At 27.4% G+C, this 16,075-nt stretch overlaps 1 protein-coding gene across 7 annotated transcripts in view; it reads left to right on the top strand.

Annotated features, from left to right (window-relative positions):
• Msp300 (Muscle-specific protein 300 kDa) overlaps window positions 1-16,075 on the top strand; it is a 513,656-nt gene that overhangs the window by 224,536 nt on the left and 273,045 nt on the right. For all 7 annotated transcript variants that reach the window (XM_085806588.1, XM_085806589.1, XM_085806592.1 and 4 more), the window contains exons 40-51: window positions 1,521-1,738; window positions 2,230-2,338; window positions 2,715-2,855; window positions 5,360-5,521; window positions 6,210-6,533; window positions 6,875-7,018; window positions 7,188-7,352; window positions 7,955-8,073; window positions 9,922-10,129; window positions 12,565-12,717; window positions 13,328-13,492; window positions 13,608-13,931. In XM_085806588.1, the coding sequence (XP_085662714.1) occupies window positions 1,521-1,738; window positions 2,230-2,338; window positions 2,715-2,855; window positions 5,360-5,521; window positions 6,210-6,533; window positions 6,875-7,018; window positions 7,188-7,352; window positions 7,955-8,073; window positions 9,922-10,129; window positions 12,565-12,717; window positions 13,328-13,492; window positions 13,608-13,931 (2,232 nt within the window). The remainder of the gene's footprint in view (window positions 1-1,520; window positions 1,739-2,229; window positions 2,339-2,714; window positions 2,856-5,359; window positions 5,522-6,209; window positions 6,534-6,874; window positions 7,019-7,187; window positions 7,353-7,954; window positions 8,074-9,921; window positions 10,130-12,564; window positions 12,718-13,327; window positions 13,493-13,607; window positions 13,932-16,075) is intronic.

Raw genomic sequence — 16,075 nt, 5'->3', positions numbered from 1 at the left:
AAAAAAACTGAAATGTTTCATATTTTAAATTGTATCCAAATGAGCTGTTTTTAACAATTTGTGTTTTACCTTTATTTATTAAATATCATGTTCTTTGCACTTAAACCATAAAATTTAGTTCAATAGCAATGTCGCAAAATAATTTTAAAATGGTCATATCTTTAGAATTTCTGATACACAGTTCAAGTGGAGATAAAAAGGTTTTTTTCCCTCCGTAGAGTGTTGCCATTCCTCACTTTTAAATAGTTGAGTTTGTTACTCAAAAATTCATTAAAGTTTTACAAAATATGAAATCGATAATAAAACAAATTCCAAATTAGTGCTTCCAGATGCCCATATTCGGTGGAGGATTATGTTATTCAAAATTTAATGGCTCTAGGTACTTTGTTTTATCACAATGCGAGAAATTTACATACATTTATTCAGATTTTTCATTATTTAATTTCTTCAAATATAATGCAGGACTCTAACATTTTGTGGCAACAGTTTGAAAAGTGAACCAATATTTATAGGAGTCCCATGCAAAATGCCAAAATGAAAGTAATAGTCCTTACAGACTCAAATCCCTTTGGACTAATAAATTAAATATGCTAATACAAATAATACAATTCAGTGCAATAAATCACTAGGTTAATAAATACAAATAAAATATTACATTGCACCACAATATGAGTAAAGTAATACATTATACTGTAATGAAAAAAAAAATTGTTGATACAAATAATAATACAGTACAATACAAATAAAATACTATGTTAATAAATTACAATACTACATTATACTAAAAAACAAATAAAATGTTACATTAATACAATACAAATCGAATTCTAGATTAGATAATATAAGTCACAATCGCACTGAAATGCAACTGGTTCTCAGAGTGTTTTAGTAAAATTCTTTTTTGTTTTCACTGTTTACTTGTTTTTGGCCTGACAGAGTTGCAAAGGGAACTGTGTGCTGCTGTTTGCATGAGATTGTTGCATTTAAAATTAAATTTAACAATTAAATTATAATTAATTAATTTAATTTAATTTAATATTAATTAAAAAATTAATTTAAAACATACTCATTAGTTGCTTTGCCCATAAAAATCTATGCTCAGATCATTTATAAGCAAGTTAATATCCATTAAATATTACCCAAGCAGCTGTTATTTTCAGATTGAAATCGCATCCATCCATTCTTTCATCCTTTTTTTTTTTTTTTTTTTTTTTTTTTTTATACAGTAGAGTCCACAGATTGGTAATGTCCAATCTTGTTACCTTTTTCTCCCATTTTCTGTCTTTATACTTCTGTATGGTTGTATTATTTATACTGTAAAAAAATATGTTGATTCATGATGCAGATTATTATACTGTCTTTAAAATGTGTGAATATCTCCTTTTTAAAATGTTGAAGAATATATATTGCACAGACAAATTCTTTTTAACCATGAAAAACCCCTATTTGTATTAGAGACAAGAAAAATATTAAATTGTTCTACATTAGTATTATAAGAACATTATCCTTTATAATTTCAGGATCTGTTATCAAAGAAGGAGCAACATAGTCCACAGCTGTCATCAGTTACTGATGCTGGGGAAATGATGTACCTCAGCTTGAGTATGGAAGGTCGTGATCAGATTCGTTCAGAAATGAGATGTTTGAGAGATGCATGGGATGAAAAGTGGGAGAAAGTAAATGCAGCTATCAAAAATATTGAGTCTTCTTTAATGGCATGGGGAACGTTTGAAGAAAGGTGAGTGTTGAAAATGCTAAGTAATATAGCATATTTTTAGTAGTTGTAAAGAATGTGAATATTGATAGTTAATACAATTATAGTATTGTAAGTAAATTAGTACTGTGTATAATATTTTGAACTGTAAAATTATTTTTACGCCTTTTTGCAGTATATAATGCCTTAAATCATATACACATGCTTCTTCTTCTTCTTTTTTTTTTTTTTTTTATTAAAAAGTGTGCTTTGAATGTGTGTATTTCAATATTTCTCTGTTTATGCAGTTTTACATTTAAGAAAGAAAGCAGAAACAAATGTTGGAACTTTCAAAACAAATTTTGAATTGACAACAATCAATATTTAATATATATTTAAGTTGCCAACAGTAGATATTATTTTTATTTAAAAGGAAAAGGATTTCATGTAATAAGTTTGTAAAATGTAAATAATGTATGGGATTTATTTAAAAATAAGTTTTATCATTTATGTGCTAATTTTTTGTGTATAATTAGCTGCAAACAGGTAGCTCTTTGGTTAAATGAAGTGTCAAATCAAGTAGGAACTGGTGTTCAGTTAAAGCCTACATTGGCAGAGAAAAAACTACAATTGCAAAGCTATAAAGTAAGTATGAATGCAGTTTTTTATTTAGATGTGAATGATTTTCATAGTATCTAGTTTTTTTTAATTCCTTTTCTATACAGTCTTGATTACTTTTGTGACTTCAAAATATTCTAGAAAACAAAACATTAAATTCGTAATTTTTAATTTCTTATAATTTGATTTTAAAATTTTTTTATCTTTTTGCATTTAAAGTCTCTCTTTTTGGACTTTTTAAAACAGCAGTTTGATTTAGAACGTATTTTCAAATATAATTATTATTTAGAAGTTTCATTTTACAGAAAAGTCTTAAAAATCCGTATTTAAAATTACATTATAAAATTCAGAAATGTATTTTAATGTTTGTAGACATTAGTAATTTATGATAGCAATATTTCAGGCTATGTCTCAAGGTTTCTTGGCTCATCAAGCAGTTATTTCAAAATTAAAAGACAAAGTAAAAGCTCTTCCAGAATCAGCTCCTAAGCATGATGTTGAAGGCTTTCAGCAGCAATATGATAACCTAATTTCTGCTATAAAGGTATGTTGTTTTCTGGAAGTGAATTTTTTTAACACTATTCCTTTTGTATAAATGAAGAAACCCGAAGAATTTTCATTTGTTTTGGTATCTTGATGAATTTTTTGATTTTTTTTTTTTTATATAAAAAGAGAGAGAGGTGTGCATTTTATATGTTTCTTCTCATGATATTTTATTCATTTTCCTAACTTCTTTTAACTTTGTTACTGCGGCCTTTTACAATCATGATGTCCACCAAATGCCATTTGCCTTGCAGTATGTGCAGATTATTATTTTTCCATGTTGTTTTATGCAACAAAAGTGTTTTTACTTAATTATTTCATATCTTGATTATTCATATTCTTGCCATTTAAAGATTGTCTTGAATGATGTGTAGTAAGTCGATAACAAAGAGTGAATTTGCAATTTTAATGCAATTCCATTTTTTATGTATATTTTTGTATTATAATACAATTTTCGCAGTTGCACAGTTATGTTTCAGTTGGTGTGTTTTGATTTTGTAACAGTAATTAAAGGAGAAAGAGATGCAGCAAAGATTAATCACATTATAGATGAGCAATGCTGAAACTCTATATTTTGCAGGGGAAGAAAAACTATTAGCTGAACTAGAATGAAGTTGATCACTTGGCTTTAATTTGTATGGAATAAATCGAACTAGCATTGAGAAAAATATAAAATTTGGACTATAATAAGCAAACATGGAATTAATTGAATACAGAGAAAATTATTTGTAACAAAAGCTTCAAAATAATTGTGATACATGAAATATGAATGAAATGCTTGGTGGTTACCCAACTAATTATTTTTTACAATACAAGAATTGATGGTATCACAATGGTATTGCTTTTATGAGAAGATATTTTCCTAGTTATGTTCTTTGGCAGGAAATAGGGAAAAATTGGTTGCATTTTAGTTTGTTCCTTTACTTACAGAAACAACATTAAAAAAGTATATCAAATATCTAGCATTCAGATATAAATTTTACTTTTCGTATGTATTATTATTATTATTATCAATATATATATATATAAATCTTCCGAGATTTCATGTTCTAATGAAAAATTAGGTTGCAGATTAAATTTTATTTTTATAAAATTTGAGAACTGGGTGCAAATTTAAGTTTCCAGAAGTGGATTTTTCCTGTAGCTCTCTCTTTTTTGGAGGGAGGAGACAGTGTGTATGCATGCTGGTGTAGGTATTTAGTAGTATTGTTTTGTTCTGATTTATTTTTTGCTGTATGCTATTTTTTTTACATGCTACTTCATTTTCAAAATACCAATCTTTCTTTAATACTGAACTAATATATTTAATCCTTAAGATATCAACTATATTTGGATATCTTGTTAGAGTGAATTCTGAGAACAGTTTATTTAGTTTATTATAATTATATTTAGTTTATTATAAAGCATATTACAAATGGAAAAGCATCTTATACAATAGCTTAAATCCAAATTTAAAGTGTGTATCTAGCTTTTGTTTTAAAGAATTTTGTTGAATCTAATCATTTAAAATCTAGTCACTTAAAATAGATAGTGATCTGCTGATTTTAAGCAACTATTGGAGAAGTGATTGATTCTCTTTTTCTGAGTGCTAGTTAAGGTTGATTTATGTATGATATGTTTTCACACATTGTTGCCACTAATTGATCTTTTATTTAAGTTTGATATTGATTTCTTTTTGATAAAACCTATTCTGTTATAAACAAAGATTTGGAATACAAGGTCATCTCATTGCCTATTGATGATGTATAAGATCTCTTATTTACCTTTGTTATCATAAAATATAAAAGTTTGCTATTCATCTATGTAAAAAGGTTACATGGGATTTTACCTGTATTTCTTAGTATTATTTTGAAATACATAATTTTATGCCGTGAATGCAATAAATAAGACACATTTCAAGTAACTTAATATTATACTGACTACAGAATTTTTTACTTTTACTCTAAATTGTATACTTTATATATATATTTATCTGTTTTTTTAGTATTTTTTATTTCCATATATTTCTGTTTATATGCTTTTATATTCAAGAAAAAAGTGCTGGAACTTTTAAACTGAAATAAATTTTGAACTGATAATCAAAATTTAATATATATAAATTGGGAATAGTAAATACTATTTTTATTTATGGAAAAAGTAAAATAATTCAGTTTTCTTTAATATTTTTGATGCATTATTCTTTTTAAAAATTTTAATAGTAAACTTTTACTTTAGGTTTGGCTTGTAATCTGAAGTTTTTAGTTTACAAGTTAATTCCTTTCTTTTTAAATTTCTATAACAATCTAAATTGTATTATATTTTAAAAAGTTGTCATTTCATTATTGTGCATTTTTATTACGTGAATCAACTGATATGTATGCAACTTGTTTGGTTTCCTCTTTCTAGTATTGCATGTGCAATGAAATTATTGTTGATTTTACTGTTGTTTGCCATCTTAGGATGTCAAAAACTTACATAAATAGTTTTAATAGCTGTATTTAAAACTAATTTTTTTACTTTTATTAGGAGCGTGTAGAAGTTTGTGATAAACATGTATCAGAACATGAAGCTTATCGTATGAAACTGGAGCAATTTCAGGACTGGCTACGTGCACTGAAAGCTGCTGCTGATATAAATTTAGACCATAGTGATACGGAGGGCCTCAAAATGAAACTCATAGCATTATCTGTAAATATATATTGTTTTATAAGAAACTATCATTGTTCTTTGAAAAATAAGTATCTCTTCTATGCTAATATTATTGTTACTGAATATTATTTTAAAATTTGAATTATGAGATGTGAAGCAGATACATATTGGAAATTAAGAATAAATGCACAATAAATATGAAAAGTAGATAAATATATGTATGTAGCATTTTGTTAAAAATTATATATATATATATAAAGTTAATATTAAAATATTTATATATTAACTTTATATATATATATATAAATTAACTTTATATATATATATAAAGTTAATATTAAAACTTTTTTCATTTATGTGTTATTTTAATTTGAATATATGTTGGAAAAGTAAAAAGTACAAAATAATCTAAATTTGTTAATTTTCATTCCATAAAAACAACTTAAATATTCTGTGTGTGAATGGAAATTTTTTTTGTTTTTATAATAACAAATAATTTCTTTCACATATTTCAAACTTTTTTAAAAGAGAAATGTTTAGAAATATGGTAGCAAAAAGTACCATAATTGATTTCATTTTTTAATTCTTTGGAATTTGCTGATCTCTCTTTTGATGAAAAGAAATAGTGTATATTTTTCTATACAAGTAAAATAAATTTGGATAAAAATTATATATGTTGCATCTTGCGTATGCCTTCAATAGAATTAATTAATTATTTTATTTATAGACTGTTATTAGTTCATTGGAGGAAGGAGAACAAAAAATAGAAGAGCTAAAGCTGCTATTAAATGACGTTCTACAGCATACAGATTCGAGAGGACATCATGCTCTTTCATCTGAATTAGAACATGAAGAAGAACAATGGGGAAGCTTCTTAAAACAATGTCAGCAGGCTCGTGATAGTATTTCAGATGCTGTTCAAGATCGTGGAAATTGTGAAGAGCTTGTTATGAAATTGGAACTGTGGCTAGCTGAGAAGGATCATATTTTGCGTGAGCAAATACTACGTAGCACTCTTGAAGCGAAACAGAATCAGCTTGAAAATGTTAAAGTAAGTTTAATTACTATAGACATTGATTTCATTAGACTTTACTTTTAGATTATATTTATATCTCATTTCTTTATGTAAGACTGGCAAATTAGAAGGGTTAAAACTGTTTGGATACATTTTGAAGTTTACCAACTTATTAAAGGAGATAATAAAATATTGCAATAAGAAAGAGGGAAATATTAGTTTGTTAACTCTGCCTGTACATAGACATATGATAATAGAGCATTGCAGAAGAAATAGTGATTGTACAATAATTTAGTATCTTTCTAAGGGCGTAACAATTTTAATTTTTTTTAAAATAATATTTATTTCTTATCTTCAACCACTTTTCTTCTTTACAGGCATTGGAAAGGGAAATATTCCAAAAGCAAGATGAGATTTCTGCTCTAAGTGTTAGAGGAGAACAAATGAGAGGAGACGCGTCTTTAGTTTCTAGAATTGCTAAAGTTCTGAACAAATATCAGACACTGAAAAATGCAGTGAAAGTAAGTTTTTTATCATACGTAAAATGTTTATTAATTTAAGTTTCGTTAACTTTCAAAGACAGCTTATTTAATATCCCAGCAGCTTAAAAATAAATATGATTTTTGTTCTTTTTTATTTACATATATTTATTTAGTCATTTCATTTTTATTTGTTTATTTTTTTCTTTAGGACTCGGTACGAAAATGGGACCTATATGTTAAAGAACATGAATCTTTTGAAACAAAACTTTTAGAAGTTACCAGCTGGTTGGAAGATTTGGAAAAGAATTTGAATAAGAATACTATCTTAGTTGGAGATATGGCAACTTTGCAGGAAAGGAAATCATTTCTGGAAGTGAGTGAAGCCTGAAAAGGAAGTTTTTATTTTAAATTCTTATGGTTAGTTATTATATAGTATTTCTTAAGTGCCAAATGTCCATGAATTCTGGGAAAAAGGTAAAAGTTTCTGAGCAGGAACTAATATGATTAATTCCTTGTTGTCTGAAGCCTTGAATAGGTAAATTAATATGTAAATTTTTAAAGCTAAATAGGCAAATTTAACTTTTTTATAGAATAAATATTGATAAAAATTATAATATTACAATTTTTCAGAAATATATTTCATCATATAAAATGATATAAGTTAGTGAATATATTTTAATTCAGAATACAGTTACAGCTCTAGTCAAAGGAACATGGTACACCAATGTTTTCAGATAAAAATACCTAATTTAAGAAGGAGAACAATGCAGAATATTCTGCTTATTGAAGAAAAGAGGGTTTCATTATATTTTTTAAAACTAATACTAATGTAATTTTGAATTTAAATTCGTTTTAAATCATGTTAATTTTTTTCAAATTACAATTTTTTTTTCTAATTTGATATAATATACAATATGTATAAGATATGTATTAGATTGTGATTTTATAATTCAAATACTGGTATTTTTTTTTCAGTCTCTCAGTGATCAACTATCACAGAATTTATGTCAGGTAGAGGCAACTATTGAATTAGGTGAAAGGCTGTATTCTTCAACATCTCCTGAAGGAAGAGAAATTATTAGGCAAAAGATAAGGTATGATTTAATGATTGCAAAATCATATTACTTCTGTATAATGTTTTATTTACTAATTTGTATGTAAACTGGCAATATGAGCTTAGCTTTCCTGCTAAGTATGAAGAATTTTTTTTTTAAAGAAAATTTATGTTAGAAATGAAATACTTGTAACAGTATAGTATAATACAAAGACTAGTAGCTAAATATCATAGCAGTATAATAACAAGATTGGTAGGGCAGTTTGTAATTAATTAATTGTAACATACAAACATATTTTGTATTAATAAGATAAGTATTATTTTAAGAGGTTTGAAAATACTTTTAATATAAATAATGTAAAAAAATCGAGTTATAAATTAAGGATTTAATTTAATGTGATTTTATTATAGTGTTTTTATTAATGTATTCTACTTTTTTCTTTTTAGGAATATGACAGTTCTGTTTCCATAAAATTTATTTTGTTTATAATAAAATGTGTAGTAATAAAATAAATTTTATAATAATGTTGGAAATGGGGGAAAAAAGAAGAAATAAACTTTTCCTAAAGCCATTTTCATTGTATACATTTCAAATGTAGGGAATTTCATTTCACTTACGATGAATTTCTGTAATGACCAGAATAGCTCAAATAGATTTGTAAATGATTTTTTAATTAAATAACATTTGATTGTACTTGTAAATATTATATATTATTTTTAATTTATATTTTTTATATTTTTAATTTATTATATATAATATTTAATAATCTATATTATTTTTAATTTAAAGTGGTATTTTTAGTTACTTTCTTTCAAAATATGAATACTTTCTTTTTAATACAGTAGTTACTACCTTCAAATGCAAAGAGGAGATTTGATGTAGGAAATAAATGCCATTTTAACTAAATTTAACTGCTGTCTGTTGTTTAATCTTAATAAATAATGGTAATTTATGGTTAAATTACATAACACTGAATGTTATAGTAATGTACTTTCTTTATTTTCTGATAATAAGCATTTCTGAAGTTTCTTGCCTGAAGCTCTGAAATTTGGGAATTTTATGGTTTCTTTGTGAATTTGTTTCATTGCTTTCACAGAGTAACTGCGGTAATGATTTTTTTCTTTATATGTCTGATGCTAAATTTTGAATGTAACATTGTATTGATCCTCCCTTTTATATATTAACTAATTGTGGAGGAACCTAGTGAACTTTCTGTTTCTGGACTTAAGCCAAAAATAGAAAGTAAAACTCAAGAAGGGTTAATTACCCTTTATATCTCAAAATAATGTTTGACAGATGGTCCCTTTCTCATTACGTACAACAAAGCCTCCACTTGGGCTTAAACACAAAAATGTAAGAAATAAGAACTTAATTAATGACTAACTAAAGAGACTTAGTCGAAGCTAACACAATTTCTAATTAGTAGGTCCCTAATGGGGCATGTAATACGGCTGAGTGTGGCAACAGTTTAGAGAGACATAGCCAAAGGGCAAACACACACTATACAGGAAATCTAATTCTCTCTCTTGAACTCAGTGAACTTTGACTTGAATATTCTCTACTACTCATTTGCATTTAACATGATTCTAAAAACTCATTCTGGCTAGGAATTGTAAGCTGAAGCTAGAAGAGACAGGAATGGAGCTTAAAAATAACTATTATAAAATTAGGATGTAGCTTACAACATGTTTGAATAGAGTTTGTTTAGACTATTTCTACTGCAATATAGCAACTATTGTACTTCAACATATTTTCTAATTAAAATGAATATTTTTGATATCTCATTGAGTGTCATTTAAAATTATGATCCAGTAATCTTTTAATATGTTAATTAATCTTTAGCACAACATATTTTTTTAAAAAACTTTTTTTTTTTACAAATTTCAGAAATCTACAAAAACAATGGGAAGCTTTACAAGAAAAATGTAATGCAGGTCTTAGAGCTGCTGATTCATGCCTTCAGAAGCTCAACTCATTTTCTCAAGGTCAAGAAAGGCTGTCAAAGTGGTTGCAGGAAGTTGGCTTGTCTGTTCAGCAGCACACAGAACCAAAATCAACATTACAGGAAAAAAGAGTACAAACGCAGAGTCAAAAGGTATAGTTAATGTAAATGTAGAGTAATTATGCATATGAGAAATTGTGTGGTATTTACATTCCTTCAGTTTTTTTTTTTTTTTTTACTTCAAACTTTAAGAAACACTTCAGTTTCCAAGAGAAGGGGGAACACTACTACTACATCTAGATTCTTATGCTTGGATACTATATTTGAGTAATTTGTATTTATAATTTTCTATCTGTTATTTTATCTGGTGTGGTGAAAGTTAATTAGAATATAAAACTCTATACATGAAACGTGAGCATTTTATTGTTTATGATATGTAATTCTGCTGCAAGGACATTAGCAAAATTTTCAAGCTTGGTTAACAATTTACTTTTTTATTAATAAAATTTTAAAAGATTGCTTTTATTTTCTTTATCTACTCATCCCAGATTTTTATGTTTCCTATTTTCATGCAAAATGTATGCTTGTGAAATAGACAATGATATCACAAACAAGAAATTGTGTTAATTGAAAGTAAATTTCTAGTTACAAATAAAGTAAGAGTTTTAGAATTAATGGAAAAGAAAATAAAAGGAAGGAAAGTATTGCCAAAATCAAAGTTTTTAATGAACCATTTTCTTAAAACTTTCTTCTTGTTATTTTTTCTGTTAGTGAATGGATAAACAGAATTTCTCAAATAAATAAAATGAGCTTTCTGTATTAGAATTAGAGCTACTTGATTTTGTCTACGATAGTACTGATATGTACATTTTAATTAAATTTGAGGGGATAAAATTTTGAGTTTCAGAAGACAGTTCATGTTTTAATTATTAATAAATAATACAGTCAAAAGTCATTAATCCAGACTCGTCGGGACTTCGGTGATTCCGGATTATCGATTTTTCCGGATTATAGATCAACAGTTTAAATCTGGTAAGATGGCATGCAGAAATTATAAAATTAAAAATATGAAACCGTAATTTATGAAATAAAGAACAATTATGATCTAAAGGCTATCAAAATTTACAAAAAAGAAAGCTTAATATTTATTTGTTTACTTCATTAAACATTTCTTTCAATGTAAGTTGTTTAAGTTGCTTCATTTTTTATGTGATAATACATTCTCTTTAATTCTTTAAACAGACATAATTTCTTGTTCAGTTACAAAGTTTCGCTGTTCAAGTCCTATAATTGCTGTGTCGAGAATACCGATAAATTTGTCAATTGAAATTTTTTCGTTTTCAATAACCTCTGTTACTTTCTTCGCTATCGGAAGCGAATTATAATGACGAGGAATGATTTAAATCATATCAAAGATGAAGTACATCAAGATGAAATACTACATTTAATACGGAATTATAAGCCAAATAAAATAAAAACATCTGCCCTGAAGATAAGGATAGTGCTGACAGATCAACTTCCAATTCATAGCGCGGCGCCGCCGCGTTAAAGATAAACAAACGCTAAAGTTTAGATAAACAAAGGATATGCCTTTATCCATTCCATTTTTGTAGCAATTCCACTTTTTGTTTAATGAACTTCGAAACATACTTTCGCTTTGTAGATCATTTACATATTAATAAATATATATCAGAAATTCTGTTTGACATAATCGAAAGTTCAAGCTTACTTTTATAAAATTGCTCTAACAGTCTGCAAAAAATAATAAGCCGGATCCAATTCGAAGATTAAGGAACAACGCAATCTGCAACATTAACTGAAATAGATAATTAAATAATTTTAGCTTACCTTATACCGTCCGTTATACATTAAATGCGCACTTATAAACGTATTTATCATAAACGCACAAGCATATTCCCAGCCGTGAAGGTCTTACGCGCATGCGTCAACGTGACGCATGCGCAGAATGTTTGAAGCTTTGAGGTCCGGATTATAGATCATTCCTGATTATGGGTGTCTGAATTAATGACTTTTGACTGTATTTTGGTTTTAAGGTATTATATCTATATTTTATCTACAATGCATATTTTGTTATCACAATTAATGAGGACTCAGAACAACTTTTTATTTATAAATTTATGGTGGAGTATAATAAATAACATTTCGTAAACATTTCCAGCAATTAAGAATTAGAGTCATTTAGACTAACTTCAGTATTAAGTATTAAACTAAAATTTATTGCTGAGAAACTTTGAAACTATTTATAGTCATTAGTTTAATTTAATTGAGAGAAATTAATCTATATGCAAACCTTGGATCTTTCAGGAGAGTTTAACTATTTAAAATTATTCATTTATAATTAAAAATTAGAACTAGTAAGTTCATTTTAAATGCAAAAAATAAAAAAAATAATAAAAGCATATTAATGTCATGTTTATTACTTTAACTTATTCCTCTGAATGAGTGAGTGGGGAAGCTGCTTAATATTTTTTAATATTAATTTAGAAAAATTGCAGATATCATGAAATAGTTTTTAAAGCTAATTAGTTTCTTGCAATTCAGTAGCTTTCATTTTTTATTTTATTAAGGTTATACACCAAGATATTCTGTCTCATAAACCCTTGGTTGATGTTGTTTCTGAGAAAGCAAAAGAATTGATGTCTGTTACTGGAGATAATTCAATTCCTTCGTACATACAAGATGTTCTTATGATGTATAATGCAATGTGCACAAAATCTGAGGTACTTTTTTAATATACATATTACAAAATTCTATATTTTTTCCCTTTATGCAAAAAGCCAATAACTGAAATTCATTAAAAAACTTGTTGCCTTATTTGTATATTAAATTCTAAAATGTGAATTTAAATGTGGAATAAAAAAGGAAACTAAATAATTGTCACATTTTTCAAACTAATACTGTCCTATTAAAAATCCCTCTTTTGAATATTTTTTACATTAGTTAAGTGTGTTTTAATATGATCTGTTAACATTGCTCCATTTTAGTTGTAATGTCATTTTCTATAATTAGAAATCAAAATATCTCATTTTTAACTTTTGAAGTCCAATATGGGTAAGTTTAAATCAAGTAAATATTATTTAAATTGTGTTGAAAATGTAGATGATTAATGGTGTTTGTCTTTGTGTATTATATAGTCCGCCATTTCTTTATCATAAAGCAAATCAATTAACCTCTCTTTCTAGTGTAACAAAGTTCTAACGTGATTTTTTTAAGAAAAATTTTACAGATCAATGATCTATAAAATTGAATTTTGTTTTATTGCTGTATGTCTGTTTCAAATATCATGAATTTGTAGTATTTTCTGAATTGTAATCACAAATTTGAATTTAGGGTCTGCTTGGAAAACTGAATGAGAGTATTAATGATCACCAATCATATATAGAGCAGTGCCGAGCATTTCAGGAATTTCTCTCATCTTGTCATATAAAACTTCAAGAATGTAAAGACACAACTGGGGATAAAAGGATGATTCTCAACCGTTTAGATATATTAAAAGTGAGTTTTAGCAATTTATTTGGTCTTCATTTTAACTTATTTCTCGTGAAAAGAAAGAGAATACTTATAGCTGAAGTACATACTTTGAGCATAGCACACACTTTCTTGTTTCCAGGATCTTATAAGCAAAGAGTCTGAAGGAGACAGAAAACTAGCTGACTTGGAGACATTGTGTGAAGTTGTTTGTAAAAATACAAGTGAGTATGGATGTGAAATTATTAGACATGAGATGAAAGATATGACAGATTCTTGGAGCCAATATAAAATATCATGCTTGGAAAGTAAACACAATTTAGAAAATATTATTGAACAGTGGAGAAGTTTTGAGAAAAATGTGGAAATAATTAATTTGTGGTTCAAGGACATAGATGTTGCTTTAAAACAACCTCAGTTAAAGTCAACACTAACAGAAAAGGAAGAGCAGTTATCAGCTATCAAGGTGAGTTATGAAATGATTTGTAGTGTTGTCATTTTATGTAGTTCTGCTTTCATCATTCGTTTTGCAAATTTATTTTGTTGTTATTTTTAATTGGTTCATTAAAATTAATGAATTTTTATTCATTTATATTGTAAAATAAACATAACTTAAAAAATATTTATAAAAAAAAATTAACATAAGTAAATAAACAAATTTTTGCATATTATTAATGTAGTAAGTACAATATCAAATTTGAAAAGTTATTAATTTTCTCTCTTATAACCAAAATTGGCTGAATAAGGTTAAAAGTGTTGGAATCCATTACAATGTAGAAATATCTGGTTGTAATGAACGTTTTCCACCAAAAAAGTTCTTAAAAAAAGTTAGGGAAAAAAAAACATGAAAGCAGGGCCTTTATGTGCAGTTAGTAATCACCACAGAAATCTATGATTTTCTGCCAATGTTTTGGTAGTTTTCCAAAGCCTTCTGCATAGAAACTTAATGGCTGCGAGTCCAAAAGCAGTTACTTCATTTCAGACGTCCTATACAGAATGGAAGATAGTACCAACAAGATGTAGTTGCAAGTGTGTTAAAAAGGAGTGATGTCGGGGCTATATGGTGGATATGGCAAAATATGGTGGTCTTGCATTATCTTGATGGAACATTACCTATTTGCATTGGAACTTAATTCAATGTTTTTCCTTGATAGCAGCATCAACATGGACTAGCATTTTACTGTGCACCTTACTGTCGAGGTTTTTACCTTTTTTCCAGATATTCTTTGTGGATAATGCCATGGCAGTCCCACCAGATACAAAGATGATCTTTTTGTTTGTCAAATTCTGCTTTGTGGGTGCAGATAAAGCCCTTTTTCAGCCTGTGTTGTGGAAGCAAACTCACTTTTCATCACAAGTTATGATGCAGTCCATAATTTTGTCCTTGTGTTGATATTCAAGCAAATTAGTGAAGGTCCAAACACATTGTCTCTTCTTATCTGCTTGTGTCAGCTCATGCGGCACCCAGTGACTGAACTTGAACGTCAAGTTTATGCGATGCATAATATGACTAATGGACATGGAACTAACCTCTAACTCGTTAGAAAGCTCTCAAATGGTTGCATACTGATCTTCTTCCACATGTTCTTGCAGGCAGGCCTCATCATTGTTAGTAGGGCGGCCAGAGTGCTCTGCTTCTTGAATGTCATACTCCTTGTTTTTGAACTTTCAGTGCCAAACCTTCACAGTATCATATGATACAACATTAGTACCTAAAGCTATATACGTGATTTGGTGATATTCTGTAGCTGACTTTTTGCAGCAGAACTGGAAGTAAATGATGGTTCTAATCTGGTAGCTTGATAGTTCCATTTCAGACACTTTGTGCTTAATGATAACAGTATTGTTTTACAAATTTCACAGCAGTTATTCTAAAGAATATTTCTTTCTTTCAAATGCTAAAAATTGTTTTTGACAAAATATGATTAAACACCCCAACATAAACTTTGTGCAGACGATATTTGTGGCAGCGGGAAACTTTTGGTAAAACTCGATAATTATATTATCATAAATTTAGATTAATTTAAAATTCCAGTTTAATTGTTTTCTCTTCCAATCTGATTTCTGTTTCAGTTTATTTCTTTTCCTATATGAATTGTATTAATTTCATTTTAGTTAAATGACAAAGTTCTAAATTTTCTGCTGTTTATGTGAAATCCTTTTTGGGAATGGTTTTGAAACGAAGACATACAGAAACAAAATAGTAGTAGTGAAAGAAATCTATGATGAAATGAAAATGACTCTTTTTTAGTGCATATCAGTTAAAGAATGTGCACATATGCATTCATGTGTATGTTATATATATACATACATATGTAAATGCATACACTTTGATCAGGAAAATTAGTTTATGAAATATCAGAAATAACACCCACCTACAAAACTACTGTAAATTAATTTTCCCACATTCTTGTCATTTGATTGGTCAGAAATAGTATTAAATACTGAAAATCCTCTTTTTTATTGAAAAAAGGGAGGAAATGGTTAAACTTCTGCATTTTTGAATTTTTAGATACAAAGAAGAAAGGGGAAAATGCCATTTATCATTTTTAAATAGAATCTGAAATTTATCAGGTTATAAAAGATAGGGGGTCTTTTTTCTTTCATTTT

This window comes from Stegodyphus dumicola, chromosome 12, assembly GCF_044657685.1.
Source record: "Stegodyphus dumicola isolate Sdum_Otavi_A_Nest chromosome 12, ASM4465768v1".
Classification (NCBI taxonomy): Eukaryota; Metazoa; Arthropoda; class Arachnida; order Araneae; family Eresidae; genus Stegodyphus; species Stegodyphus dumicola.
The sequence above is the reverse complement of the archived record's forward strand: the minus strand, read 5'-3'. Positions and strand labels throughout refer to the sequence as shown.